The sequence below is a fragment of the Hypanus sabinus genome, chromosome 26 (assembly GCF_030144855.1).
Source record: "Hypanus sabinus isolate sHypSab1 chromosome 26, sHypSab1.hap1, whole genome shotgun sequence".
In the NCBI taxonomy this organism is placed as follows: Eukaryota; Metazoa; Chordata; class Chondrichthyes; order Myliobatiformes; family Dasyatidae; genus Hypanus; species Hypanus sabinus.
This window is the reverse complement of record NC_082731.1, coordinates 45,266,915-45,293,542: the sequence shown is the minus strand read 5'-3', so window position 1 is coordinate 45,293,542 and position 26,628 is coordinate 45,266,915. Positions and strand designations below refer to the sequence as shown.

Here is a 26,628-nt window from a genome sequence, read left to right as displayed (position 1 = left end):
TTTTCTTTTGTTTTGCCGATGTCTGTGGAGAGTATGAAATTCAGGTTGTATATTATATACATTCTCTGATATTCCCATTGAACTCATATTCCCAGTATTTATTTATTTACTTGCACAATTTGTCTTCTTTTGCACATTGGTAATTTGTCAGATCCTATGTATAATTTTACATAAATTCTATTGCATTTCTTTATTTTCCTGTAAAACCTTGCAAGAAAATGAATTCAATGGAGTTTATATGACGTACCGTTAGGGTGTACTCTGGAGATATGGAACATAGCAAAGATCAATTTCAACAGCAGATCTGAACATGGATTGCTGATTGGATTTAAAATGCCTGTTCACGTGAGATGTCTGCATATGCATGAATGCAGCCAGAGAGACGATGGATGGTGATTAACATTCAGTCTAGGGGTGTGCGGAGAGTTAGGCATTTGAAAATTACATGTAACTCAAGGACACCTGAACTTTTGAAGTAAACAATGCCATTGAAACTGCATTGAGTTACAGTTAAATATGTGACGTAATTTAAGTTTAGGAGCCTCTTCTTGCAAGAGTGTCTCTAGTATGATGCCTGCTGTTTGTTTTGCTGAATAATGACTTCTATATCTACCAGCTTCAGTGCCTCCCGGTGACTTTGTTCAGTCACAACAAAACTTTGATAATACAGTTACTTTGAAATTTGATTTGGTTTTCCGGCTCCGTAAGTAGTGGTTAGACCTCTACAAACCATGCCATTATCTCCTGAGCTCTCTTATTAAAACTTACTTCATCATATCTCTAATGTTTTCCACTAATTGCTGTTCATTCCAGTCACAGGATGTGGGTGAGATGGATAAGGAGTCTTTGCTGCCCCTCCCAATTGATCTTTGCACCACCAATGCAGTGGAGTCTGGAATCAAGTGGAACAGCAATGGCCGGAATTCGGAAGGCACAGGACGGATACATCCCAAAGATGAAGTAGTATTCTCGAGGAAACCGTGGCCAACAAGGGAAGCCAAAGGGAGTGACGGAGGATGAGGGGTGACCTGATAAGCGTGTATAAGATATGAGAGGCATTGATCGTGTGGATAGTCAGAGGCTTTTTCCCAGGGCCGAAATGGCTAACACGAGGGGGGATAGTTTTATGGTGCCTGGAAGTAGGTACAAGGGGGACGTCAAAGGTAAGTTCTTCACACACAGAGTGGAACGCACTGCCAGCGAAGGTGGTAGAGGTGGAGCAACAGGGTCTTTTAAGAGACTCTTAGATTGGTACACGGAGCTTAGAAAAACAGAGGGCTAAGCAGTGGGGAAATTCTAGGCAGTTTCTAGAGTAGGTTACATGGTCGGCACAACATTGTGGGCTGAAGGGCCTGTGATGTGCTGTAGATTTTCTATGTTCTATGTTCATAAAAGCAAAAGAAAGGGCATATAATAGAGCAAAAGTTAGTGGGAAGGTAGAGGATTGGGAAGCTTTTAAAAAAAAGCAGAAGGCAACTGAAAAAAAAATACAAGGAGAGTAAAGAATGAATATAAAGTTAAGCTTGTCTATAAAATAAAAGAGGATACCAGGAGTTTTTCTCAGATATATTAACAGTTAAAGTGAAGCAAGAGTGACACCGGACCCTGGAAAATGATGCTGAACAGGTAGTATTGGGGGACAAAGAAATGGCAGACGAACTGAATAAGTACTTTGCATAAGTTTTCACTGGGAAAGACACGACCAATAGGCCAGATGCAAGAGTGTCTGGTGGCAGAAGTGAGTGCTGTGGCTTCCACTAAGGAGAAGGTGCCTGGGCAGATGAAAGATCTGAAGGTAGACAAGTCATCTGGCCAGATGGACTACACATTGGAGTTCTGAAAGATGTAGCTGAAGAGATTGTGGTAACATTAGTAATGATCTTTCAAGATTCACTGTATCCTGGAATGGTTTCAAAGGATTGGAGAATCGCAAATGTCACTCCAGTCTTTAAGAAAGGACGAAGGTAGAAGAAAGGAAATTATAGGCCTTTCAGCCTGACTTTAGTGGTTGGGAAGTCGTTGGTCCATTATTAAGGAAGTGGGTTCAGTACCTGTGGTTGGAGGCACGTGATAAAGTCAGCCAATGTCAGCATGTTTTCATTAAGTGAAAATCTTGCCTGACAAATTTGTTGAGGAAGTAGCAAGCAGGATAGGCAAAGGAGAGAATTGGTGGATGTTGTGTACTTGGATTTTCAAAAGGCCTTTGTCAAAGTGCCACACATGAGGCTGCTTAACAGGAGCCCATGGTATTATGGGAAAGATATTAGCATGGCTGACTGGCAGGGAGCCTTGTCTGGTTGGTGCAGGTGACCAGTGGTGTTGATGTACCATCAATAACTCACTCTGAGACGTAAAGGCAAGATATTGGCTTTTATTGACTGGAAGAAGGAACAAGCAGCGGTTGACCACCATACTACATCCTGGAGACAGAGGCCGGGCTCAGACCTCAATCGCCTTTATACAGGGGTCTGTGGGAGGAGCCACAGGAGCGGTCAGCAGGGGGGCGTGTCCAGACAGGTATATGTAGTTCACCACAGGTGTTCCACAGGATTCTGTACTTGGACCACTTCTTTTTAACGTTACCTGTCAATGACTTGGATAATGGAATTGATGGCTTTGTCGCAAAGTTTGCAGACAATACAAAGATAGGTAGAGGGGCAGGTAGTATTGAGGAAACAGAGAGACTGCAGAAGGATTTAGAAAGATTAGGATTATGGGCAAAGAAGTGGCAGATGGAATACAGTGCAGGGAAGTTTATGGTTTGGTAGAATCAATAAAGGTGTAGATTATTTTCTAATCAAGGAGAAAATTTAAAAATCATTCTCCTGTCTTCTCCCTGTAACCTTTGACACCCACAGTAATCAAGAACCTATCACCCTCCACTTTAAATATACCTAATGATTTGGCCTCCACAGCAATGAATTCCACAGATTCACCCTCTGGCTAAAGAACTTCCTCCTCATCTCTGATCAAAATGGATTCTGAGGCTGTGCCCTGTGGTGCAATATGGAAACATCCTTTCTATATCAACTCTGTCTTGGTCTTTCAATATTCAAAAGGGTGAGCACAGGCCCAGAGCCATATCGATAGCTACAGAACAACTCTCACTATCCCAGTCAGATCTCTTTAGATCAGATTATGCAAATAATTGAAAGCAAAACATCTGGTTTTGAATTAGCCCCAGAATAAAAACCTAGAGCACACAGAATAAACCCTTTGTACTTCCCAAACACGATAAAGTCAGCAGATGCTGGAGATCCAAATTGACACTCACAATGCTGGAGCAACTCAGCAAGTCAGGCAGCATCCACGGAGGAGAATAAACAGTCAGCGCCTCGGCACGAGACCCTGCTTCGGGACTGGTGTAGTCCCGAAACATTGACTGTTTATCCCCCCTCCACAGAAGCTGCCCGACCTGCTGCGTTGCCCCTGCACTTTGTGTGTGTCGCTTTGTACTTTCAGTTGCAGCCAAGCATGTCTCCTTAATCATTAAAAATGGTTAAACAATAACCAGAAGCTAACACAGTGACAAGGAGACTCCTGCAGTTAGCTATCTTTGTACAGACAGTGGTGGACAGCCACAACCCACATCCTTCAGCTCGGGGGAAAAAAAGCCTTTTCATTTCTTGAAACTTAATTTAACGTTACCCACCTCCCCACCCACCCACCCCAGCAGATTCATAGCCCACACACTTACTTGAAGCCTGCTCTCTTCATCTTAACTGAGAGTCGGGGAGTGCAGTAGCTACGGTCTTAACGACGGAAGAGTTTGGTTTACTTCACTTGACAGAACTGTATTCAAATGACTGTTGTACACAAGGAACTGAAAGACTGGTATCTGCATATTTGAAGCTCATTCCTGAGCCAATCAAATACTCCCTTTCCTGTTGGGCGGGTTCCAATGAACTGGTCGCCCAGCATCAGCTGATAGGAGCAAAGCCACAGAGAGCTGGAGGCAACACGCTACATAAACACATTCATTTTAACAACTGTAAACTAGCGCATTTCACGCAACATTTTAACTAAATAACCTCCACATTTAAGATCGAACTAACTAGGACAATTTGAAGTTCAAAGGAAGTTTATTATCAAAGCACGTGGCGTCACCATAAACAGCCCTGAGATTCATTTTCTTGCGGCCATACTCAATAAATCGAAGAAGCACTGCAGAGTCAGTGAAAGATCACACCCAACAGGACGGACAAACAACCCGTGTGCAGAAGACAACAAACTACACAAATAGAAAAAGAAATAACAAGTTTCATCATTTACACGATAGCATTAGACAATTAGACAGGTAAACAACATCTGTACAACAACATCTATCCAAATCTCCAGAGAGCCACTACACTAAACACCAGTAGAACAGTCTGGAAGTTCTTGGTAAGTGAGAAATGAGTGTGCTTGGCTATGCCCGTAGCTCAGGCCTTACCAGCTTGAGCTGAGAAAAATATACAATAATAATTATAATTATTATAAATAAACAATAAATATTGAGAACATGAGATGAAGAGTCCTTAGGTTGTGGGAACAATTCAGTGATGGTATGAGTAAAGTTATCCCCTCTGGTTCAGGAGCCTGATGGCTGAGGGGTAATAACTGTTCCTGAACCTGGTGGTGTGAGTCCTGAGGCTCCTGTACCTTCTTCCTGATGACTGAGGGGCAATAACTGTTCCTGAACCTAGTGGTGAGGCTCCTGTACCTTCTTCCTGATGACTGAGGGGCAATAACTGTTTCTGAACCTGGTGGTGTGAGTCCTGAGGCTCCTGTACCTTCTTCCTGATGACTGAGGAGCAATAACTGTTCCTGAACCTGGTGGTGAAGCTCCTGTACCTTCTTCCTGATAGCTGAGGGGCAATAACTGTTTCTGAACCTGGTGGTGAAGCTCCTGTACCTTCTTCCTGATAGTTGAGGGGCAATAACTGTTCCTGAACCTGGTGGTGAGGTTCCTGTACCTTCTTCCTGATAGTTGAGGGGCAATAACTGTTCCTGAACCTGGTGGTGAGGCTCCTGTACTTTCTTCCTGGTGGCAGCAGTGAGAAGAGAGCCTGGCCTGGGTGTTACTGAGTGGAGTAGCTTCGGAGTTGCTTTCTTGTGCGCATGTGAATAAATCACTTGCATTGAGACTGAGTTATTCAGAGTTGAATACATGGAGACTGTTCAGCCCTCTATACCTATTCTAGCCCTTTGGAAGATCCATCCGATCAATCCAACTGCCCCCACAGTCTAACTAGACTATTGGACATTCTGGCACACTCCAGGCAGCACATACACGACGATAACTCTGTGCCCGATGTTCTCTAATAAACGAAGACTGATGGGAGATCAGATAGAGGTTTATAAGATTATGAGGGGCAGAGATAGAGTGGACAGACGGTATGAGTGGACATGGAGACATGAGAAGACATCTGCAGAGAATCGACCCCTGTTAGGCGGTCATGCCAGGCCAAGTACTCAGGGAATGGGCACACCAGCTCATTGACGTCCCCAAAGACACTTCACTCATCCAGACTGCTTCAAATCAGCCACTATCATTCCCTGTGCCCAAGAACTCTTCAGAACTAAACAACAACCGCCCGGTGGCACTGATGCCAATCATCATGAAGTGCTTTGAATGTAATGGTACATTTCAAAAAACTCCACTCCTGCCACATTGAACACCCAGCAATACGTTTGCCGACAGAACCCCATGACAGGTGCACCAGGCCCTGACGCACCTAGAAAACGCAGTCAATCATATCAGATTGCTATTTCTGGATTTCAGTTTCGCATTTGACACTATTGTCCACAGGTGCTGGTAAACAAGCTCCTACTCCTTGGTGTAAACACACCACTGTGGAACTGGGTGTTGGACTTCCTAACCAACAGACCGCAGATGGTCAGGACTCAGCTTGCATACGAATGCACGCCAAACATGCAAGTCAAATCATATTGTCAAGTCGCCAATGACACAAAAGCAGTGGGCTCTTCGCCAACCACGATGAGACAGCCTACTGAGCTCCAGGTCTGGTGCTGACCTCTTCCTCAATGTCAACAAGACCAAGGAGATGGTCATTGACTTCAGGAGAACTCACACCACTCTTTACATTAGCAGTAGAGCAGTGAAAACTGAGAGCGTTCAAACTCCTGGAGTGCACGTCAAACACAACCTCTCATCATCTCAGAACAATTCCTCCACAGGCAGGAACACTTATTGAGGAGGCCGCAGACAGCTGGACCATACACATCCATGCTCACGTCCATCCACATTGGAGAGCATCCTGACAAGCTGCATTACTCCGTGGTACGGAAACTGCACTGCGGTGGCAGGAAGCTCCACAACGGGAGCCCTATAAAAAACCCTATTGTATCCACTTCCATCACCGTTGCTGGCAGCCCATGCCATGTACTCACCACTCTCTGAGTAAAAAACTTACCCCTGACATCTCCTCTGTACCTACTCCCCAGCACCTTAAACCTGTGCCCTCTTGTGGCAACTATTTCAGCCCTGGGAAAAAGCCTCTGACTATCCACACGATCAATGCCTCTCATCATCTTATACACCTCTATCAGGTCACCTCTCATCCTCCGCCGCTCCAAAGGGAAAAGGCCGAGTTCACTCAACCTATTCTCCTAAGATACGCTCTCCAATCCGGGCAACATCTTTGTAAATCTCCCCTGCACCCGTTCTATAGTTTCCACATCCTTCCTGTAGTGAGGCGACCAGAACTGAGCACAGTACTCCAAGTGGGGTCTGACCAGGGGTCCATATAGTTGCAACATTACCTCTCGGTTCCTAAATTCAATTCCATGATCGATGAAGGCCAATGCACCATACGCCTTCTTAACCACAGAGTCAACCTGTGTAGCTGCTTTGAGCGTCTAATGGTCTCGGACCCCAAGATCCCTCTGATCCTCCACACTGCCAAGATGCCATCATGAAGGATCCCACCCAGCCTGCTCATGGACTGTTTGCCCCACTCCCATCAGGGAGAAGGCTAAGCAGCATCCATACCAGGACCACCAGACTCAAAAACAGTTACTTTCCCCAAGCAGTGAGGCTGATCAACACTTCCACCCACTGACCCTCCCCTCCACATCCCCAACCACCACTATCATTTCCTGTGAGTCCTTTTATGTACAAATGCTGTGCCCAGTGTCACTCTATGGACATACAATTAACCTATGTGTAAAAGCTATCTTATGTATTTAGAATTATTGTGTTTATTATCGTGTTCTTTATCTTATTGTGTTTTTTGCGTTGCATCAGATCTGGAGTAATAATTATTTCATTCTCCTTTACACTTCTGTACAGGAATCCTGACTTTAAACAATCTTGAAAGACGTTTCCCATAGCGGGAGTGTTTAGGGCTACAGGGCACTCTCTTCGATTAGAAGAATGTTGCTTTAGAACAGAGACGGGGAGGAATTTCTTTAGCCAGAGGGTGAAGAATCCGTGGAATTCGTTGCCACAGACGGCTGTGGAGGTCAAATCATTGGGTATATTTAAAGCAGAGGTTGATGGGTTCTTGAGCAGTCAAGGTGTTCAGAGGTTTCAGGGAGAAAGCAGGAGAATGAGTTTGAGAGGGAAATGTAGTCAGCCAAGATGGAATGGTGGAACAGCCTCAGATGGCTGAGAGGCAATTCTGCCATTATGTCTTTTGGATCATCAGAAGAATGCTGCCTAAATGCAAGAATTTGTCAGGCTTTCCATTTTTAGATCTGTAAAGTCTGCCTTAAACAACACCAGCTTTTGTGGTCCTTTCTCCTGTTCAGTGATTACAATTGTGAACCAGATTCTCATAATTTCTTATAAAACAGAGAAAAGGCATTTGGCCAAAGCTATGCTGGCTGTGAATCCAATCTCACCACTGCAACATATTCTCTCCTGTAAGTGTGTAAACTTCACCCACTCACCATATTCACCTAACCAAGTAGCAATAATAGTGGTGGAAGCAACACGTACAACAAGCTGGAGGAACTCAGCAGGTCGGGCAGCGTCCGTGGAAACGAGCCGTCGACGTCTCGGGCTGAGACCCTTCGGGTCGAGACTCTCCGTACCAGCTTGTTGTACTTGTTGCTTCAACCCCAGCATCTGCAGCGTACTTTGTGTTTAATAATAGTGGTGGGGTGGAGATATGTCTCTACTAAAGGAGGTGTAAGGTGCTCCTTCCCTCTGCTAGCTGCAGGTCACCCTCGGGCAAGGTGTAACACCTGCTTAGCCCCCGATCAGGGTCATGTGAAGCCATGGGAGCAGGTGGTGAATGGTTGTATGAGCAGCCGGTGCAGATCACAAGTCCTGGTTATGGGACCACTGACACCAGGCAGACAATCTCTGAAGAGTATTGATAATGGCTGGGGTCACCCGTCTTGTAAAGACACTGTCCAGAAGAAGGCAATGGCAAGCCATTGCTGCAGAAAAATTTGCCAAGAACAATCATAATCGTGGAAAGGCCACAATTGCCCACGTCATATGACACGGAACATAATGATGATGTCATACGACAAGGCACACAATGAATAAATGATCAATTTAACTTTTGAGACGCAGGAGGAAACTGGAGCCTGCAAACTCCGCCCGGTCAGCCGCAGGGGTAAGCAGTGAGCCCAGATCATTAGAGGCAAGGCAGTAACACTACCAGCTACATCACTGGACAGGCTGGCTACAGCTGTGACTGGAGCAATATTTCTGGAGGAATGTTGTCTCATTTTTTAACTGCATTGCATTTGTGGTTTCTAAATGACAATAAGCTGAATCTGAAGGAGGCACACCATCGCCTGTCTCTCATTAGGAGATTGAGTAGATTTGGCCAGTCATTAAAGCTTCCAGAAAATTTCAACAATGTATCATGGAGACCTTCCATCAGGTCAGCTGTAATATAAACTGTGCAGCCTGGTAGCATAGTGGCTAGCACAATGCTAACCACCCGGGTTCAATTCCTGCCGCTGCCTGTAAGGAGTTTGTATGTTCTCCCCGTGACCGTGTAGGTTTCCTCCGGGTGGTCCAGGTTCCTCCTACAGTCCAAAGACGTCCTGGCTGGCAGGTTAATAGTCCTGTGATTAGGCCAGGGTTAAATCGGGAGATTGCTGGCTGGTGCAGCCCAGAGGGCCTGTTTAATATTGTCTCTCGGTAAATAAATACTTGTTCCTCATAGCCACACATTCCATTGTGTCAATGTTATTTTTAACCCTTTGACTACTTTGTTCTGGATTGGCTTACGCTGGCCGCTGGAGACAAACAGAGAGAGGAACAAAATGAGTGCCATCCTCCTTCAAACTTGAAACCACTCACACGGCTGGGCTGGGCTGGGCTGGGCTGAGCGGGTCCTGCCACAGACAAGATCTGAAGCTTTCCCTGAAGGGAAAGATGAATCAGAAATGCAGTCAAAGGCTCAACAGGGAAGTTCGAAGAGCTGCACAAAGCCCGAACTGTTCAAAGGACAAACATTAACAAAGGGAAGTTAATTAAAACAGAGCCGGTGGCTCCGTTCCATCATCACAGAACAACTGGGCACGGAATCTCAATGAAGAGCATTTTCCAAACAAGAACCTTTTCAGCAGCACGCAGAAAACACTGGGGGAACTCAGCGGGTCAGGCAGCATCTACGGAAATGAATGAACAGTCGATGTTTCAGGCCGAGACCCTTCTTCAGAACTGAGGTATGCAACTGACAGTGTTGACGGGAGCTCAGGGGTTTAGGCAGCATCGATGGAAATGAACAAAGAGGTGACATTTTGGGCCGAGACCATTCTTCAGGGCAGGAGAGGGGAAAGATGCTGGATTAAAGAGGTGGGAGGAGGGGAAGGAGGATAGCTGGAAGGTGATCGGTGAAGCCAGGTGGGAGGGAAAGGGAAAGTACTGGAGAAGAAGGAATCTGATAGGAGAGGAGAGTGGACCAGAGCAGGAAGGGAAGGAGGAGGGGACCCAGAGGGAGGTGATAGCCAGGTTAGAGGAAGTAAAAGGACAGAGTGGAGAATAGAGGAAGGAGGTGTGGGTAGAGGGGAGATTTGTTCACCAGGAAGGATAAATCAAAATTCATGCCTTCAGGTTGGAAGCTACCCAGACGGACCATAATGTGCTGCTCCTCGGTCGTGAGGGTGGCTTCATTTTGGCTCAGGAGGAGGCCGTGGACCAACAGGTCGTCATGGGAATGGGTTTTAGTCAACTCAACAATTGGTATTTGTTCCTTTATTTATTTATTGAGATACAACGCAGAACAGGCCCCACTGCCCCTTCGAGCCGCATTGCCCATAAGCCCACCAGTTTAACTCTAGCCCAGAGGTCGGCAACCTGCGGCTCCAGAGCCACATGCGGCTCTTTGATCTCTGTGATGCGGCTCCCCGTGGTTTGTTAGCTTTTGAAATGTAATTCGAAATTTGAAGATTATGGTGATCTTGTACAATATGAAAACTTTGCGGAGACACCGTTTCCTGGCACATCCGAACCGGCTCCGAATTAGCCACCGTTCCGACTAAGGGAGATAGCCTACGGGGGTTTGTGAGTACGTGTCTTTTGGAGCATCCGCGCCCACGGGGGGCAGGTTGAGGGAGGCTTTAAAGCAAGGCTGTTTAGTTCGGATAAAGTTATCTTTGACTGCAGTCTTTATTTTAGCGCTGCGTGTAGCACACCACTACAACGTGTTTTTTATCGCTATTAATATACATCACCACTGCCAATGCCTGACACCCACCAGTGCGCACTTTCTTTTAATTCTTCGATCCAAGGTAGGCTACCTACGGAGTAACCTTCAACCCAACGTCTTTTTTTCGGAGTTCAAAATGTTTTTGTTGCATGCAGAAATGTAATTTCGTTTTCTCTGCAGGAGTTCATCAATTTCATAAATGCAACACATTATAGTTTGTTTATACATAGCATAAAGGCAAAAAAAAACCCGTTGTATGCAGTGTTATTTCATTTTGTGGCTCCCAGTGTTTTCTTTTCTGTGGGAAATGGGTCCATATTGGCTCTTTCAGTGGTAAACGTTGCCGACCCCTGCTCTAGCCTAACGGCAGGACAATGTACAATGAACAATTAACGTACTAACTGGTACATCCGCGGACTGTGGGAGGAAACCCACACGCACACGGGAAGAACGCACAACCTTCCTTACAGAGGACACTGGAACTGAACTCTGAACTCTGACACCCTGAGCTGCAACTGCGTTGCCCTAACCAGTACACAACCCACCTTTACTTTAAAGATACCAATCTTCACCTTTAAATATCAGCTTTATTTGTGCATTGAAACAGACAGTGAACTGCATCGTGTGTGTTAGCAGAGCCTAGGGGGCAGCCCACAAGTTCAAAGTTCAAAGTCAATCTATTATCAAAGCACATATATATCGCCATATACAACCCTGAGATCCATCATCTTGAGCATGTTTGCTAATTGCTAAAATAGGATCGAGTACATATCCTCGGCTTTTGGAGCAATTATTCTTGGAATGAGGGCGCATCGTGCAAGTATAACAAATCTGTCAAGTCGCCAGCTGTGGCAATTGTTTTGGCATGGTTTGGCCGCTACAAGTTCTATAACCTTGCAGTGAAGGAGGATGAGAGGTGAATTGATAGAGGTGTACAAGATGGTAAGAGGCAGAGATCGAGTAGACAACCAGAGATTCTTACTCAGGGCAGAATTGGCTTGTCATATGAAGAGTGTTCGATGACTCTGGGCCTGTATTCACTGCAGTTCAGAAGAATGAGGGGTGACCTCATTGAAACCTATCAAAGGCATTGATAGAGTGGACGTGGAGAGGATGTTTCCTATAGTGGGAGAGTCTAGGACCAGAGGACACAGATAGAGTGGATGTGGAGAGGATGTTTCCTCTAGTGGGGGAGTCTAGGACCAGAGGAGACAGATAGAGTGGATGTGGAGAGGATGTTTCCTATAGTGGGAGAGTCCAGGACCAGAGGAGACAGATAGAGTGGATGTGGAGAGGATGTTTCCTATAGTGGGAGAGTCTAGGACCAGAGGAGACAGATAGAGTGGATGTGGAGAGGATGTTTCCTATAGTGGGAGAGTCTAGGACCAGAGGAGACAGATAGAGTGGATGTGGAGAGGATGTTTCCTATAGTGGGAGAGTCTAGGACCAGAGGAGACAGATAGAGTGGATGTGGAGAGGATGTTTCCTATAGTGGGAGAGTCTAGGACCAGAGGACACAGATAGAGTGGATGTGGAGAGGATGTTTCCTATAGTGGGGGGAGTCTAGGACCAGAGGACACAGATAGAGTGGATGTGGAGAGGATGTTTCCTGTAGTGGGAGAGTCTAGGACCAGAGGTCACAGCCTCAGAATAGAGGGGCTTCCTTTTCGAATGAAGATGAGGAGGAATTTCTTTAGCCAGACGGTTGTGAATCTGTGGAATTTGTTGCCACAGGCCTGTGAAGGGCAGGCCACTGGGTGTATCTAAGGCAGAGATCGATGGATTCTTGATTGGTCAGAGCATGAAGAGGTACGGGGAGAATGGGGCTAGGTGGGAAAATGGATGAGTGGTGAATTGGAACAGCAGACTTGATGGGCCAAATGGCCTAATTCTGCTCCTATCTCTTCTGGTCTAATTCCAGCGGGCATTAATTTTAAGGCGATAGGAGAAAAATTAGATTGATTTCAGATTAGGTTAAAAGATCCGCATAACAGCCTATATTGAGCTGTAATGGGCTATGTTCACCAGATAGTTTTCAGATTGCAGATAGGGTGGTCACATTATCAATAACCATGTGGCAAAGAGATCCTTGTTCATTGTGTGCAGACTCAGGAATAAATCTTGGTTCATCTCGGAAGCAATGCAAGACAAGACAGTAATCTCTGGAGTTTCATCAATGCATTGGCTTGAAAGTTATTGTCGACACTTGCATTACCGGTTACTCAAGACTTACTTCTTTTCCACTTTTCATTCTCCAGTCCCTTCACCAGCCTGATTTTGTTATCGAGTTATAATGCATTGCAGCATACTTAAAGGCCCTTTGGCCCATCTAGTCCATACTGGACCATTATTCTGCCTAGTCCCATCAACTCAAAGAATCAAAAAAAACCTATTTTCAAACTATGCATGCAGTATACAACACAGTGATTCATCTTCACACAGACAGCCATAAAACAAAGAAACATCATAAAACCCATTCAAAGAAAAAGATGCTGGTCAGACCCCACTTGGAGTACCGTGCTCAGTTCTGGTCGCCTCACTACAGGAAGGATGTGGAAGCCATAGAAAGGGTGCAGAGGAGATTTACGAGGATGTTGCCTGGATTGGGGAGCATGCCTTATGAGAATAGGTTGAGTGAACTCGGCCTTTTCTCCTTGGAGCGACGGAGGATGAGAGGTGACCTGATAGAGGTGTATAAGATGATGAGAGGAATTTTTCCTGTGGATAGTCAGAGGCTTTTTCCCGGGGCTGAAATGGTTGCCACAAGAGGACACAGGTTTAAGGTGCTGGGGAGCAGGTACAGAGATGACGTCAGAGGTAAGTTTTTTTACTCAGAGAGTGGTGAGTGCGTGGAATGGGCTGCTGGCAAAGGTGGTGGAGGTGGATACAATAGGGTCTTTTAAGAGAGTTTTGGATAGGTACATGGAGCTTAGAAATATAAAGGGCTATAGGTAAGGCTAGTAATTTCTAAGGAGGGGATTGGTTTTCTACGTTTCTATGTAAAATTTATTATCAGAGTGCATAACTGTCAAGCTGGCTGGTGGCGTAGTGGCATCAGGCTCCCGAGTTCGAATCTAGCCGGCTCCCTTGCATGCTTTCCAGCCATGCTGGGTTGAGCGTTGAGTTAGCAACTCGCCCTCGTAAAAAGCTTGCTAAAAATGCGCCGTCACGACGGCGTCCCGATGATTCCAGTCAGAGTTAAGTTTCTTCTTCTTCTAAACGTACATTTCACCGAGTACGATGTCTGCGGGCACACTCAGCAGATCTACAGAACAGCAAGTGTGAATTGTAAACACCAGCAACTGTAAACAAATGGTGCAAATGCAGATATAAAAGCCGTAAATAATGTCCATCGTTCAGAGGACATTTACATGCGCAAGACTGCAGCAAAAGCAGTTCAGAAGGAGTTCACTGAAGAGGAAAACTGGTGCGGCCTGCGGAGACTCGCTGAGGTACCCTGGCGCCACCTTCAAACACCAAACGCGTGAAAAGAACAAATCGCTCTTTTTATTCGTTTTTCCAGTTTTTTCATTTGGGCTGATTTCAAACTACTAAAATGTCCACCGTGTCGTCATTTCCGGCTCCTCCCCTTGTTTTTTTCAACATGAATTACTTAGTTTTTTATCGTCTCATTTATATGATATTTGTATCATTCATGATTTGGAAGACAACTATAATGTACTTACTGCTTATGTATCCTTTTATGTTCATTTTAATTTTGTAAGTTTGTAATCCCATTATCTATGCACTAATCTTATCATGTTGATATTAATAAAAAGATTGAAAAAAAAGGAGTTCATTGAAGAGGAAAACTGGTGCGGCCTGCGGAGACTCGCTGATGTACCCTGGCGCCACCTTCAAACACCAAATGAGTGAAAAGAACAAATCGCACAAACAGCAAAAAATGAGCAAGCAGCACAGAACATAAAACATCAAGCCACAAAGTCATTGAACAGTCCAGGAGTGTTCACTTCACACAAAATGCCGGTGGAACACAGCAGGCCAGGCAGCATCTATAAGGAGAAGCACTGTCGATGTTTCGGGCCGAGACCCTTCGTCAGGACCCTGCGTTCCACCAGTATTTTGTATGTGTTGCTTGAATTTCCAGCATCTGCAGATTTCCTCGTGCTTGCATTCACTTCAGTTCAATTTAGCGTGGTGCCATTCGTTGACTGCAGGCCGCAGAGCCAATCCAGCCCGATCAAAATTGCACAAAACAGCAATAAAGAAAGGAGTGACCAGAAACCAGAAGCAGGTCATAACATGAACTAGAGTCCAATACACAAACCACGGCAATTAAACTCTGCCCAAGACTCAAGACTGGCATCATCATCCAGGAGCAGTGAGCGAGGTACCGGTCAAACACAGGCAGATGGTTTTGAACACCAGCCCGCTCACCTTTGCTTTTGTCCTTGTTGATTCCAGCATTGCTCGATGCTTTAATCTTCGAGAAATGGAGTCGATTGTGGGCTCTCCAGGCTTCTTGGCCTCTGGGCCGCACACTCCGCTCGAAACTTCACTGGGTGCCCTCGGAAGCGGCAAAGTGTCTGATCGCTCAATTGGCCCGAAAACACGCCGTCAAAATGTAGACCACAGGCCGCGACAGTAGCAGAATCATATTAGACAGACGAAGAAAAAACTGGAAGAAGTAGCTCTGTGAACTCTCTGAAGGGTGTCGCCTTTGGTCGTGTCGTTGCCGCTGCCATCTTCTTGTAACAGCCAAAGGAGCAGAATCAGGCCATTCAGCCCATTGAGTTTGTTCTGCTATTTCACCTGACCACAACCTCAAATCTGAGAACAAGATTCAGGTAAACTTTGTTCCCAGGTTCAGACTGCATCTTAGAGATTTGAATGTGAAAACATTGGTTAATGTTCCAGTAGTGGCTTGCTTTACAATCACTTGCCGTGTTCCTATCAAAATAAAAACACACCAGATGCCTTGTTGGCTTGGTTCCATGCATTGTGGGAAAATGGGCCGGATGGTGCTTGATCCAACTCAGCCTTGCGTGCTTAGATACCCAACCACCCGTACTGTTCCAACAGCTGCATTAACCCTTTGCAGAAATGCGCCCCAGGCTGCCCAAGGCTGTTACAGCTGCTGGTGTCCTAGGAAGCAGAACACTGCACGAGCAGGTCTCAGGAGGCTGCAGACACAGACACCGCACCTTCGGCCTCCTCAACGGCCTGTCACCAGCTTACTGCTGCAAGGGTGACCTCTCACCTGTTGACAAGTCAGATCTTCAGTGACACTTAAAAGTGCTGAAAGCATTCGATGAAGGAGCAATCTCCCCCTTGATGGTGAGCGAGGGGCCACTGGTCTTTGAGGTGGGGAACTCGGACCAGTGACGTGGCAGATTTTAACATCGACTAGCGGGCTGTTAGCCTCCCCTCTTGCTGTGGCAGCAGTGATCTCTCTCCTTCGCTAGTGACAGAAACAGAGCCAGTCTGAAGCATCGAAGTGTTGGGATGGACATCAGCTTTTCATGGTCTGTGGGGGCTTTGCTATCGCTTGCATGTGGGTGGGGGGGTTGATGCTTTTGCTGGAGTAAGTGGGGGGAGGAAGGTGGGTGGAGAGTCGGTACTTTTGCTGCTGCTTGTGCGTGGGAGGGTGAGGGGACTTTGAGGTTCTAACATCTTTCTGTCATTAATTCTTCATTTTTTAATATTTCCTGAATATCTGTGAAGACTAAGAATTTCAGGCTGTATACTGGATAGATTCTTTGATATTAAATTGATAATTCAAGGGCTCCCAGCATTTCTTATTCCATGGACCCTTATCATTAACTGAGTTTCAGCCCAAAATGCAGTCACCACCTCCTCCCATAGAAGCTGTCTGGCCTGCTGAGTTCTGCCAGGATTTTGTGTTTTTATTTATTTCCAGCATCTGCAGATTCACTCATGGTCCATGGAAACCCCTGTGTTAATTAAATATCCTTCAAGACATTTCTGATAGAATTGAATAAGTTCATGAATAACTTCGCTCACCTCAACTCTGAACTGACTTGACAACCGACAGACTCACTTTCAAGCACTCAGGGTTCTAAAATATAGTTGCCCAGTTTATCTTCTTTTACACACTGCTTGTTTGTCTGTCTTCATCTGTGTATAGTTTTTCATAAATTCTTTTGTATTTTCCCACAGGATACAGTGACATGTACGTACTTCAATAATATACTTTGAACTTCGACTGAATTCAAAAGAGTAATGGTGAAAGCCAAGGGTGGTGGGGTGGAGATACGTCTCCACCAAACGAAGTGTAAGATGCTCCTTCCCTCTGCCACCCTGCAGGTCACCTTGGACAAGGTGTATCACCTGCTTAGCTCCGGATCAGGGTCATGTGAAGCCATGGGGGCAGGTGGTGGACGGTCGTATGAGCAGCCGGTGCAGATCACAAGTCCTGGTTATGTGACCACTGACGCCAGGCAGACAATCTCTGAAGAGTATTGATAATGGCTGGGGTCACTCATCTTGTAAAGACACTGCCCAGAAGGCGGCAATGGTGAACCACTTCTGTAGAAAAATTTGCCAAGATCAATCATGGTCATGGAGACTATAATCGCCAATATCATATAACAAGGCACATAATGATGATGTCATACTACACTGCACATAATGATGATGAAAGCTGTCATTTGGTACTTTCTAGCCTAGTGTTAGTCATCAGATGAGAGTGGAAGAAACTGCAGGGATGTAGGGAGAATATAATCAGATTAGTGTAGACGGCAGCTTGATGCTTGCAATGGAAATTTTCCATGACTTCACCTTTGAGATGAAATAAAATTGCAACCATTTGGCTCCCTTTTTTCAATAAAACATCCAAATTAGTGAACCTGTTCAAGAGTGTCAAGAGCAGGGGCAAGATGCAGAGGGACTGGTCAGATACATTGGGCACCAATCCCCTGGCATGCTCCACACTTTATGATGCAATATGCAGGTCCCAAAACCATTGCTGCAAATAGTGTCATCAACAGTGCAAGGGATGTTGTCCTGGAGCCACGTTTCTGCAAGAACAGACACGAATAGCTGGGCCAGCCGCAGAAGAAGGCAATCTGGCTTGTTTTCAAGGGAGCGAACACTGGAGGGCAGCACCAACTGCGAGGAGCCAGTCCCAACCCAGCACAGATTCCAGCATGACTGCCATGCCCCTATTCTCTCCCACACCACCACTAGCATCTCCTATCCTGGCAACAACAGGCGGTGCCACAGCATGAAGGCCTGGACCATGCAACAATCTGAGGCTATTCAGCTCCTCTCTGTCGATCTTGCCAATGAACTAATGGACCGGATTTGCAGTAGTTTGAACTACCAACGTCCAAAGGGTCTTGCAATCACAGAAAGAATGTTGAAGACAAACACTTGCACCACTTGTTGGGCCCAAGAAGGCTGCTGTGGCCAAGAACTCCAGATCTCACCGGAAAAGTTTTCTGAGAGCAACATCCAAGATGTTGGAGGAACATCCACCTGGACAACTCATCAGTGGGTCAGTCCCTCCACCTGGACATCTCATCAGTGAGTCAGTCCCTCCACCTGGACATCTCACCAGTGAGTCAGACCCTCCACCTGGACATCTCATCAGTGAGTCAGACCCTCCACCTGGACATCTCATCAGTGAGTCAGACCCTCCACCTGGACATCTCACCAGTGGGTCAGACCCTCCACCTGGACATCTCATCAATGGGTCAGTCCCTCCACCTGGACATCCCATCAATGAGTCAGTCCCTCCACCTGGACATCTCATCAATGGATCAGACCCTCCACCTGGACATCTCATCAGTGGGTCAGTCCCTCCACCTGGACATCTCATCAATGGGTCAGTCCCTCCACCTGGACATCCCATCAATGAGTCAGTCCCTCCACCTGGACATCTCATCAATGGATCAGACCCTCCACCTGGACATCTCATCAGTGGGTCAGACCCTCCACCTGGACATCTCATCAATGGGTCAGTCCCTCCACCTGGACATCCCATCAATGAGTCAGTCCCTCCACCTGGACATCTCATCAATGGATCAGACCCTCCACCTGGACAACTCATCAGTGGGTCAGTCCCTCCATCCGGATATACCATCAATGAGTCAGACCCTCCACCTGGACATCTCATCAGTGGGTCAGTCCCTCCACCTGGACATCTCATCAACGGGTCAGTCCCTCCACCTGGACATCTCATCAGTGAGTCAGACCCTCCACCTGGACATCCCATCAATGGGTCAGTCCCTCCACCTGGACAACTCATCAGTGGGTCAGTCCCTCCACCTGGACATCTCATCAGTGAGTCAGTCCCTCCACCTGGACATCCCATCAATGAGTCAGACCCTCCACCTGGACATCTCATCAGTGAGTCAGACCCTCCACCTGGACATCTCATCAGTGAGTCAGACCCTCCACCTGGACATCCCATCAGTGGGTCAGTCCCTCCACCTGGACATCTCATCAGTGGGTCAGTCCCTCCACCTGGACATCTCATCAGTGAGTCAGACCCTCCACCTGGACATCCCATCAGTGGGTCAGTCCCTCCACCTGGACATCTCATCAATGAGTCAGACCCTCCACCGGGACATCTCATCAATGAGTCAGTCCCTCCACCTGGACATCTCATCAGTGAGTCAGTCCCTCCACCTGGACATCCCATCAATGAGTCAGACCCTCCACCTGGACATCTCATCAGTGAGTCAGACCCTCCACCTGGACATCTCATCAGTGGGTCAGTCCCTCCACCTGGACATCTCATCAGTGGGTCAGACCCTCCACCTGGACATCTCATCAGTGGGTCAGACCCTCCACCTGGACATCTCATCAATGAGTCAGACCCTCCACCTGGACATCCCATCAGTGGGTCAGTCCCTCCACCTGGACATCTCATCAATGAGTCAGACCCTCCACCTGGACATCCCATCAGTGGGTCAGTCCCTCCACCTGGACATCTCATCAATGAGTCAGACCCTCCACCGAGACATCTCATCAGTGGGTCATCAGTGAGTCAGTCCCTCCACCTGGACATCTCATCAGTGGGTCAGTCCCTCCACCTGGACATCTCATCAGTGGGTCAGTCCCTCCACCTGGACATCTCATCAGTGGGTCAGTCCCTCCACCTGGACATCTCATCAGTGGGTCAGTCCCTCCACCTGGACATCTCATCAACGGGTCAGTCCCTCCACCTGGACATCTCATCAGTGAGTCAGACCCTCCACCTGGACATCCCATCAATGGGTCAGACCCTCCACCTGGACATCTCATCAGTGGGTCAGTCCCTCCTCCTGGACATCCCATCAATGGGTCAGACCCTCCACCTGGACATCTCATCAGTGGGTCAGTCCCTCCACCTGGACATTTCATCATGAAACATCAACCATCCGATGCCCTCCACAGATGCTGCCTGAACTACTGAGTTCCTCCAGCATTTTGCATGTGACCAGATTCCAACATCTGCAGTCTTTTGTGTCTCTGAGTTTTCCAAGTCTGATGAATGGGCACCATTTTATTGTCTTCTTCATTTTCCAAAATTAATCTAAATGTAATATCTTGAATGGCTGTTATACAAATGTTTAAAACTATTTACTAGCCTTCACGCAGAAACTGCATCGTCCTAGTAGGATGGATGAAGCTGGTCCTCTTTCTGTGTAATGTAAAGGGAAATGGCACTGATAAGTGGAGACTCTGTATGCCCCTCCAATGGGAATAAGCAAATTACACACACAAAATGCTGGAGGAACTCAGCAGGCCAGGCAGCATCTGTGGAAAAAAGTACAGTCCACATTTCAGGCCAAAACACTTCAGCAAGATTGGATAAAAAAGCTGAAGAGTAGATTTAAAAGGTGGGGGCAGGAGAGAGAGAGAAACATCTGGTGACAGTGAAGCCTGGAGGGGGAGCGGTGAAGTAAAGTTGGGAAGTTGTTGGTGAAAGAGACAGAAGGCCTTGGGAAATAGAAAAGGGCGGAGGAACGAGAAAGGGAGGCAATGGGCAGGCAAAGGTGAAAGGAAAAGGGGATGGGTAAGGGGGGGCATAAATGGAAGTTAGAGAAATTGATGTTCATGCCATCAGGTTGAAGGCTTATATTCCAGATGGAATATAAGGTGCTGTTCCTCCAACCTGAGTGTGGCTTCATCACACCAGTGGTGGACATATCGGAATGGGAAGTGGAATTAAAATGGGTGGCCACTGGGAGATCCCACGTTTTCCGGCAGATGGAGGAGCTTGGCAAAGTGGTCTCCCAATTGGGTCTCATCGGTACACAGGAGGCCACACCAGGAGCATCGGATTCCAACAGACTGACAGGTGAAGTGTCCCCTCACCTGGCAGGACTGTTTGGGGCCCTGAGTGGTAGTGAGGGAGGAGGTACAGGGCAGGTACCTCCGCTTGTTCCGCTTGCAAGGAAAGGTGCCAGGAGGGAGATCAGTGGGGAGGGACGAGTGGACAAGGGAGTCATATAGGGAGCAATGCCTGCAGAAAGCAAGAAGCAGGGTGTGAGTGAGGGAAAGATATGCTTGGTGGTGGGATCCAGTTGGAGATGGTGGATGTTTCAGAGAATTATGTGCTGAACACAGAGGCTGGTAGGGTGGTAGGTGAGGACAAGAGGAACCCTATCCCTGGTAGGGTGGCAGGAGGAGGGGGCAAGAACAGACATACATGAAATGGAAGCAATGCGGTTGAGGGCAGCGTTGATGGTGGAGGAAGGGAAGCCCCTTTCTTTGAAAAAGGAGGGCATCTCCTTCGTTCTAGAATGAAAAGCCTCATTCATTTCCTTAGATGCTGCCTGACTTGCTGAGTTCCTCCAGTATTTTGCTTGCATGCTCTGGATTTCCAGCCTCTGCAGCATCTCTTGTGTTAAAATTTAAACGAATCCCATCTGCCTGCACATGGTCTCCATGTCCCCAACCCCTGCCTGCTCATGTATCTGTCCAAATGGCTATTCAATGTTGTTATTGCATCTCACTCCTTCACGTCCCCTGACAGAAACAAACCTTGCCTCATACACTGCTTTTAAACTTCCCCCAGCTCACCTTAGCAGCCTCTGCTCTGGCATTTCACAATTCCGCCCTGAGAGAAAAAACACACCGACTTTCTACGCTATCCGGTGAACCATGGAGACATTCTGCTGGATGTTTACAACACTTCTAAATATACCTCCTTTCAATTACTCTCACTGCAGTCTGCAGTGTGTAGTACATTTGAAATGTACTTTCAAATCAACAGATTTCACAATCCTCTGAAGGACTCAGTATGCTTAACTCCTGTAATTACTATATACTTCCTTTGCATTTGGTCGTTTGTCTGCACTGCTGGGTGCGGCCCATCAGTGATTCTATTATGGTTCTTGGGTTTACTAGGTCTGCCCGCACGAGAACAAGAGATCCCAGTGGCATTCTCCTCAAACAGCCTCTGGCAACCAAGTCCAACTCCTGGCATTCAGGTGTGGTTTAGTTACTGGGCCTGGTGGAACCATTTCTACTCTCGGGAGAAGGGGCCAAGGTGGGTTACTGGCACCTTAAAACCAGTCGCTTCAGGCAGCCGGGGCTCGTCAGCCGTGGCTGGCAGCTCATCGAGGAGAAGGAAAACTCTGATCCCGAACCCCAGCTGCCTTGTGGATATACCCACTCATGGGGAAGGCCTTGGGAGTAAACCCTGAGGGAAAAATCTGGAGCTGGAGTCCCTAAGGTAGTCCTACATTGAGTTCAACGCTGACCAGCAACTCCTGTGATGGAGCTGGTGCTAAATTGCGTCAGTCTCTGCCGTTCCTTCGATTTATCAGATGGGTGGAGAGGGGCAGCCCGCGACAGGGGCAACAGCTTGTTCTCCATATCGTACTGCCCTGGCTTGCGTATCATATAGAGAGCTGGAAAGCATCATCCACGGTCGACCCTGACCAACGCAGGCCTCGACGGTGCACAATAACAGCAAGGACGCTTCATACCTTTTGGGAGATGGTTCCTTCCGGGGCGAGGATGGTGACTGAGGCATGGCACTGCTTCTTTTTGGAGGCGTTGCTGATCCATTGCTCAGGTTGGGCTTCGAGGGCAAAGCGTGCATGAAGAGGCGAGCTGGGAAACAGAAGAGGGAACGTTCATGGAAGACAAGAGAAAAACTTAGCAAAAGCCCCTGTTGCCCAAAAATAACAGCTCTTAAATATCTCAGAAGCCAAAAGATATCTTTGAGTATGGGGGATAGAAAGAAAGATGAATAAGCAACTGCTATTTATGAAGTTCTTTTAACAATCTGGAACTCTGATAGAAATAGAACATGTATGTTTATGTAGAAGTTGCATTTATTTATCGACTGAGATACAGGCCATTCTGGCCCTTCGATCCATGCCTCCTAGCAGCTCCTGATTTAACCCTGGCCTAATTTACAATGAACAATTAACCAGTACACCTTTAGGCTGTGGGAGGAAACCAGAGCATCGGGACACAGGGAGAACGTACAAACTCCTTACAGGTGGCAGCGGGAATTGAACTCGGGTCGCTGGTACTGTAAAGCGTTGTGCTAACCACTACGCCACCGTGCCACGCATACTGTACCATATGAGATGGCGGTTGTTTAAATTTGTGTTCAATTCAGGTTACCTACCAACAGGGAAGATATCAATAAAATTGACAGAGTACAGAGAAATTTTATTAGTACGGTGCAGGGAAAGGTGAAATGTTTAAGGAGACCGTCTTCACTCAGAGAACGTTGAGAGTGTGGAACAAGCTGCCAGCGCGAGTGATGGATGTGGGTTCAATTTCAACATTTAAGAGAAGTTGGGATAAGTTTAGGAGGGGTATGGTTCCCCGTGCAGGTTGATGGGAGTAGGTAGAATTGTTTGGCACGACTTTGACGGGCCTGTTTCTGAGCTTCGTGCTCTAGAACTCTAAGCATCTTCAAAAGAGGAGTGGATGGGTGCGTGAGACAGTAATTTGTGAGGCTGTGGGGTCAAACTGGAGAATGGGACTGGTGTTGTTGCTCTGGTGAGCTAGTTAGTTGATGGGCCAAATGGCCTCTGAATACGCCAAAACAACTCTACGATGGCGGTCCAAGCTGACGCTGCAGAGGGGCTGGCAAGTTGTGGGAGATATTAAACCCAGGTCCCGCCCGTCCTTTCAGATCACGTCAAACGAACCCGCGACGCCCTACCCCTTCAACCTACTTCTGCTGGGCGCCCGTTTATTCAGCAAGGAGTGCTGCTCCTCGGCGAAGGTCAGGCGCCGGACGACGTCCGCCAGCGCTGCCTTCAGAACCTGGATTTCGTCGTCTTGCAGCTGCATCCTCTGCTCCAGGTAGGAGATACGGTCGCCAACGTCCAGGCTGCTGGCGGCCGACACGCTGTCATCTGCAAAAGGACAAAAAGCTCATGGAATGACAGGTGGTGGAGGCCATTGGGCCCATCCTGTTCATACTGTACCGCACAAAAGTCTTAGGCACAAGAAAAACAATTCTTAGAGCGAAGATGCTTTCAAAAATAACAAATTATAATGTTTCTAAATATCAAAAAATTACTATAAAGAGCAATAAATGTATAAAACTAAATTAAATCTATTTTTGGTGTGACCACCCTTTAAAGCTGCATCAATTCTCTTAGGTCGTGCAGTTTTATAAGAAAGTTGGCTGGTAGGTTGCTCCAAGCATCTTGGAGAACTTGCCACAGTTCTTCTGCAGACTTTGCCTGTCTCGCTGGCTTCTATCTCTCCAGGTGGCCTCAATGATGTGGCAGTCAAGGCTCTGTGGAGGCTGTACCATCTAAAACCATATAAAAAGTCTAGGGGTACCTAAGACTTTTGCATAGTACTCTGAAAAAAATAACATTATAGCACAGCACAGGCCTTTCAGCCTATAATGTTGTGTTGACCTTATAACTGAGACTTCCCCTTACACAGCACACTATTTTCAATCATCCAAGTGTGTATTTAAGCATTTCTTAAATACCCGTAAGGTATCAGCCTCTAACACCAGCTGTTCCAAGTGCCACTGCTCACTTTGTAAAGAACTTAGCTCTGACATCTCCCTTGTACTTTCCTCCAATTGCCTTAGTTATGGCCCCTTGTATTAGTCATTTCTGATTTGGGAAAAGTCTCTGATCTAGCCTCTTATCATCTAGATAGATAGATAGATACTTTATTCATCCCCAAGGGGAAATTCAAAATTTTTCCAGTGTCCCATACACTTATTGTAGCAAAACTAATTACATACAGTATTTAACTCAGTATAAATATGTTATGCATCTAAAATCACCCTCCCAAAAAGCATTAATAAATAGCTTTTAAAAAGTTCTTAAATAGTTTACTAGTGCATTGAGTGGTAACTTAAGCTCAGTCCTAACCCCGGCACTTTAACATGTCTTGCCCCTGGTGGTTGAATTGTAGAGCCAAATGGCGTTGGGGAGTAATGATCTCTTCATCCTGTCTGAGGAGCATTGCATTGACAGCAACCTGCCGCTGAAGCTGCTTCTCTGTCTCTGGATGGTGCTGTGCAGGATGTTCAGGGTTTTCCATGATTGACCGTAGCCTACTCAGCGCCCTCCTCTCTGCCACCGATGTCATACTCTCCAGTTCTGTGCCCACGACAGAGCCCGCCTTCCTTGCCAGCTTATTAAGACGTGAGGCGTCCCTCTTCTTAATGCTGCCTCCCCAGCACGCCATCACAAAGAAGAGGGCGCTCTCCACAACTGACCGATAGAACATCTTCAGCATCTCACTACAAACATTGAATACATCTCTATCAAATTTACTCTCACCCTCCTTCACTCCAAAGAGAAATTCCTCACTCGCTCAACCTCTCTCCATAAGACATGCTCCGTAATCCAGGCAGCATCCTGGTAAATCTCCTCTGCACTCTCTCTAAAGCTTCCACATCCTTCCTGTAAAGAGCCAACCAGTATGGAACACAATACTCCAAGTGTGGTCGAACCAGAGTTTTATAGAGGTGAACCATTACCTCACAGCTCTTGAACTCAATCTCCTGACTAGTGAGCATGTGTGCCACGAGCCCTGCAGGCCTTTGTGGCAGGCCGCAGGCCATTGGGGTTCCACGCTTCCGAACACCTGTGTGTACTAATTGTGGTCTTAATGAGAGTTTTTGAGCCCTGGCGCTTTCTGTTTAATCTTGTCAAGTTAATTGTGACTGGCGTGTGTTTTCCACATTCTATGATTATTTTACAGGGACTCTCGTGTAGAACTGGGCTGAATCCTTGTGTCTGTGGAGAATGATTTGTCTCATGGTGTCGCTCAGTTGTGCCTCTGTTGCTATTCCTATGTCTAACTTCTTGTTTCTGTCTCTTCATGGGGAGTCTGTCTTTCCTCTGTCCCTGGGCTGAGTCATTGCCAGCGCTCACCGTGACAGAGTCTGCCGTATCTCTGTCACTGGGTCAAGACGTAGCCACCGCTCACCGTGACAGAGTCTGCCATTCTTCCGTTCCTGGGCTGAGTCATTGCCAGCGCTCACCGTGACAGAGTCTGTCGTACCTCTGTCCCTGGTTCAAGATGGTGCCACCGCTCACCGTGACAGAGTTTGTCGTACCTCTGTCCCTGGTTCAAGACGTTGCCAGCGCTCACCGTGACAGAGTCTGCCGTACCTCTGTCCCTGGTTCAAGATGGTGCCACCGCTCACCGTGACAGAGTTTGCCATTCATCCGCTCCTGGACTCGATCATTGCCAGCGCTCACCGTGACAGAGTCTGCCGTACCTCTGTCCCTGGGTCAAGATGGTGCCACCGCTCACTGTGACAATATGACATCTTAACCACCCTAACAACTTGTACAGGATCTTTCACATCAGCTAAAGATGGACTGTGTGTGAACCTCACACTCTCACTCTGGCTCCACGTTCCTGTGGGTTACAACTTGTCAGATTCTTTGCAGAAGCCATTGGGCCCATCCTGTCCGTGATAACTAAAGATGAATTGTGTGTGAATTCCACTTTCCAGCTCAAAATACGGTGAGAGTTTCTCCTCTCGTTTACCTGGCAGGCAACAGGTTCCAGATTTTCACTCCTTGTTGAGTGATGTGATTTCTTAACTCCCTTACAACCACCCGATACC

At 47.0% G+C, this 26,628-nt stretch overlaps 1 protein-coding gene and 1 long non-coding RNA gene across 3 annotated transcripts in view; one reads left to right on the top strand and one right to left on the bottom strand.

The window, feature by feature from the left end:
• Positions 1 to 26,628, bottom strand: part of eml2 (EMAP like 2) — a 154,682-nt gene that overhangs the window by 77,607 nt on the left and 50,447 nt on the right. The window contains exons 2-3 of one of the 2 annotated variants that reach the window (XM_059950995.1): positions 23,744 to 23,926; positions 22,532 to 22,658 (exon numbers count right to left, since the gene is read on the bottom strand). In XM_059950995.1, the coding sequence (XP_059806978.1) occupies positions 22,532 to 22,658; positions 23,744 to 23,861 (245 nt within the window). In that variant the 5' untranslated portion in view covers positions 23,862 to 23,926. Of the gene's footprint in view, positions 1 to 3,697; positions 3,832 to 22,531; positions 22,659 to 23,743; positions 23,927 to 26,628 lie in introns of those variants that run through there. The other variant, XM_059950996.1, reaches the window with a different exon arrangement.
• LOC132381522 (uncharacterized) lies at positions 9,206 to 26,106 on the top strand. The gene is made up of 3 exons (XR_009508064.1): positions 9,206 to 9,639; positions 10,028 to 10,156; positions 23,701 to 26,106. It is a non-coding gene; the product is annotated as an uncharacterized LOC132381522 (long non-coding RNA).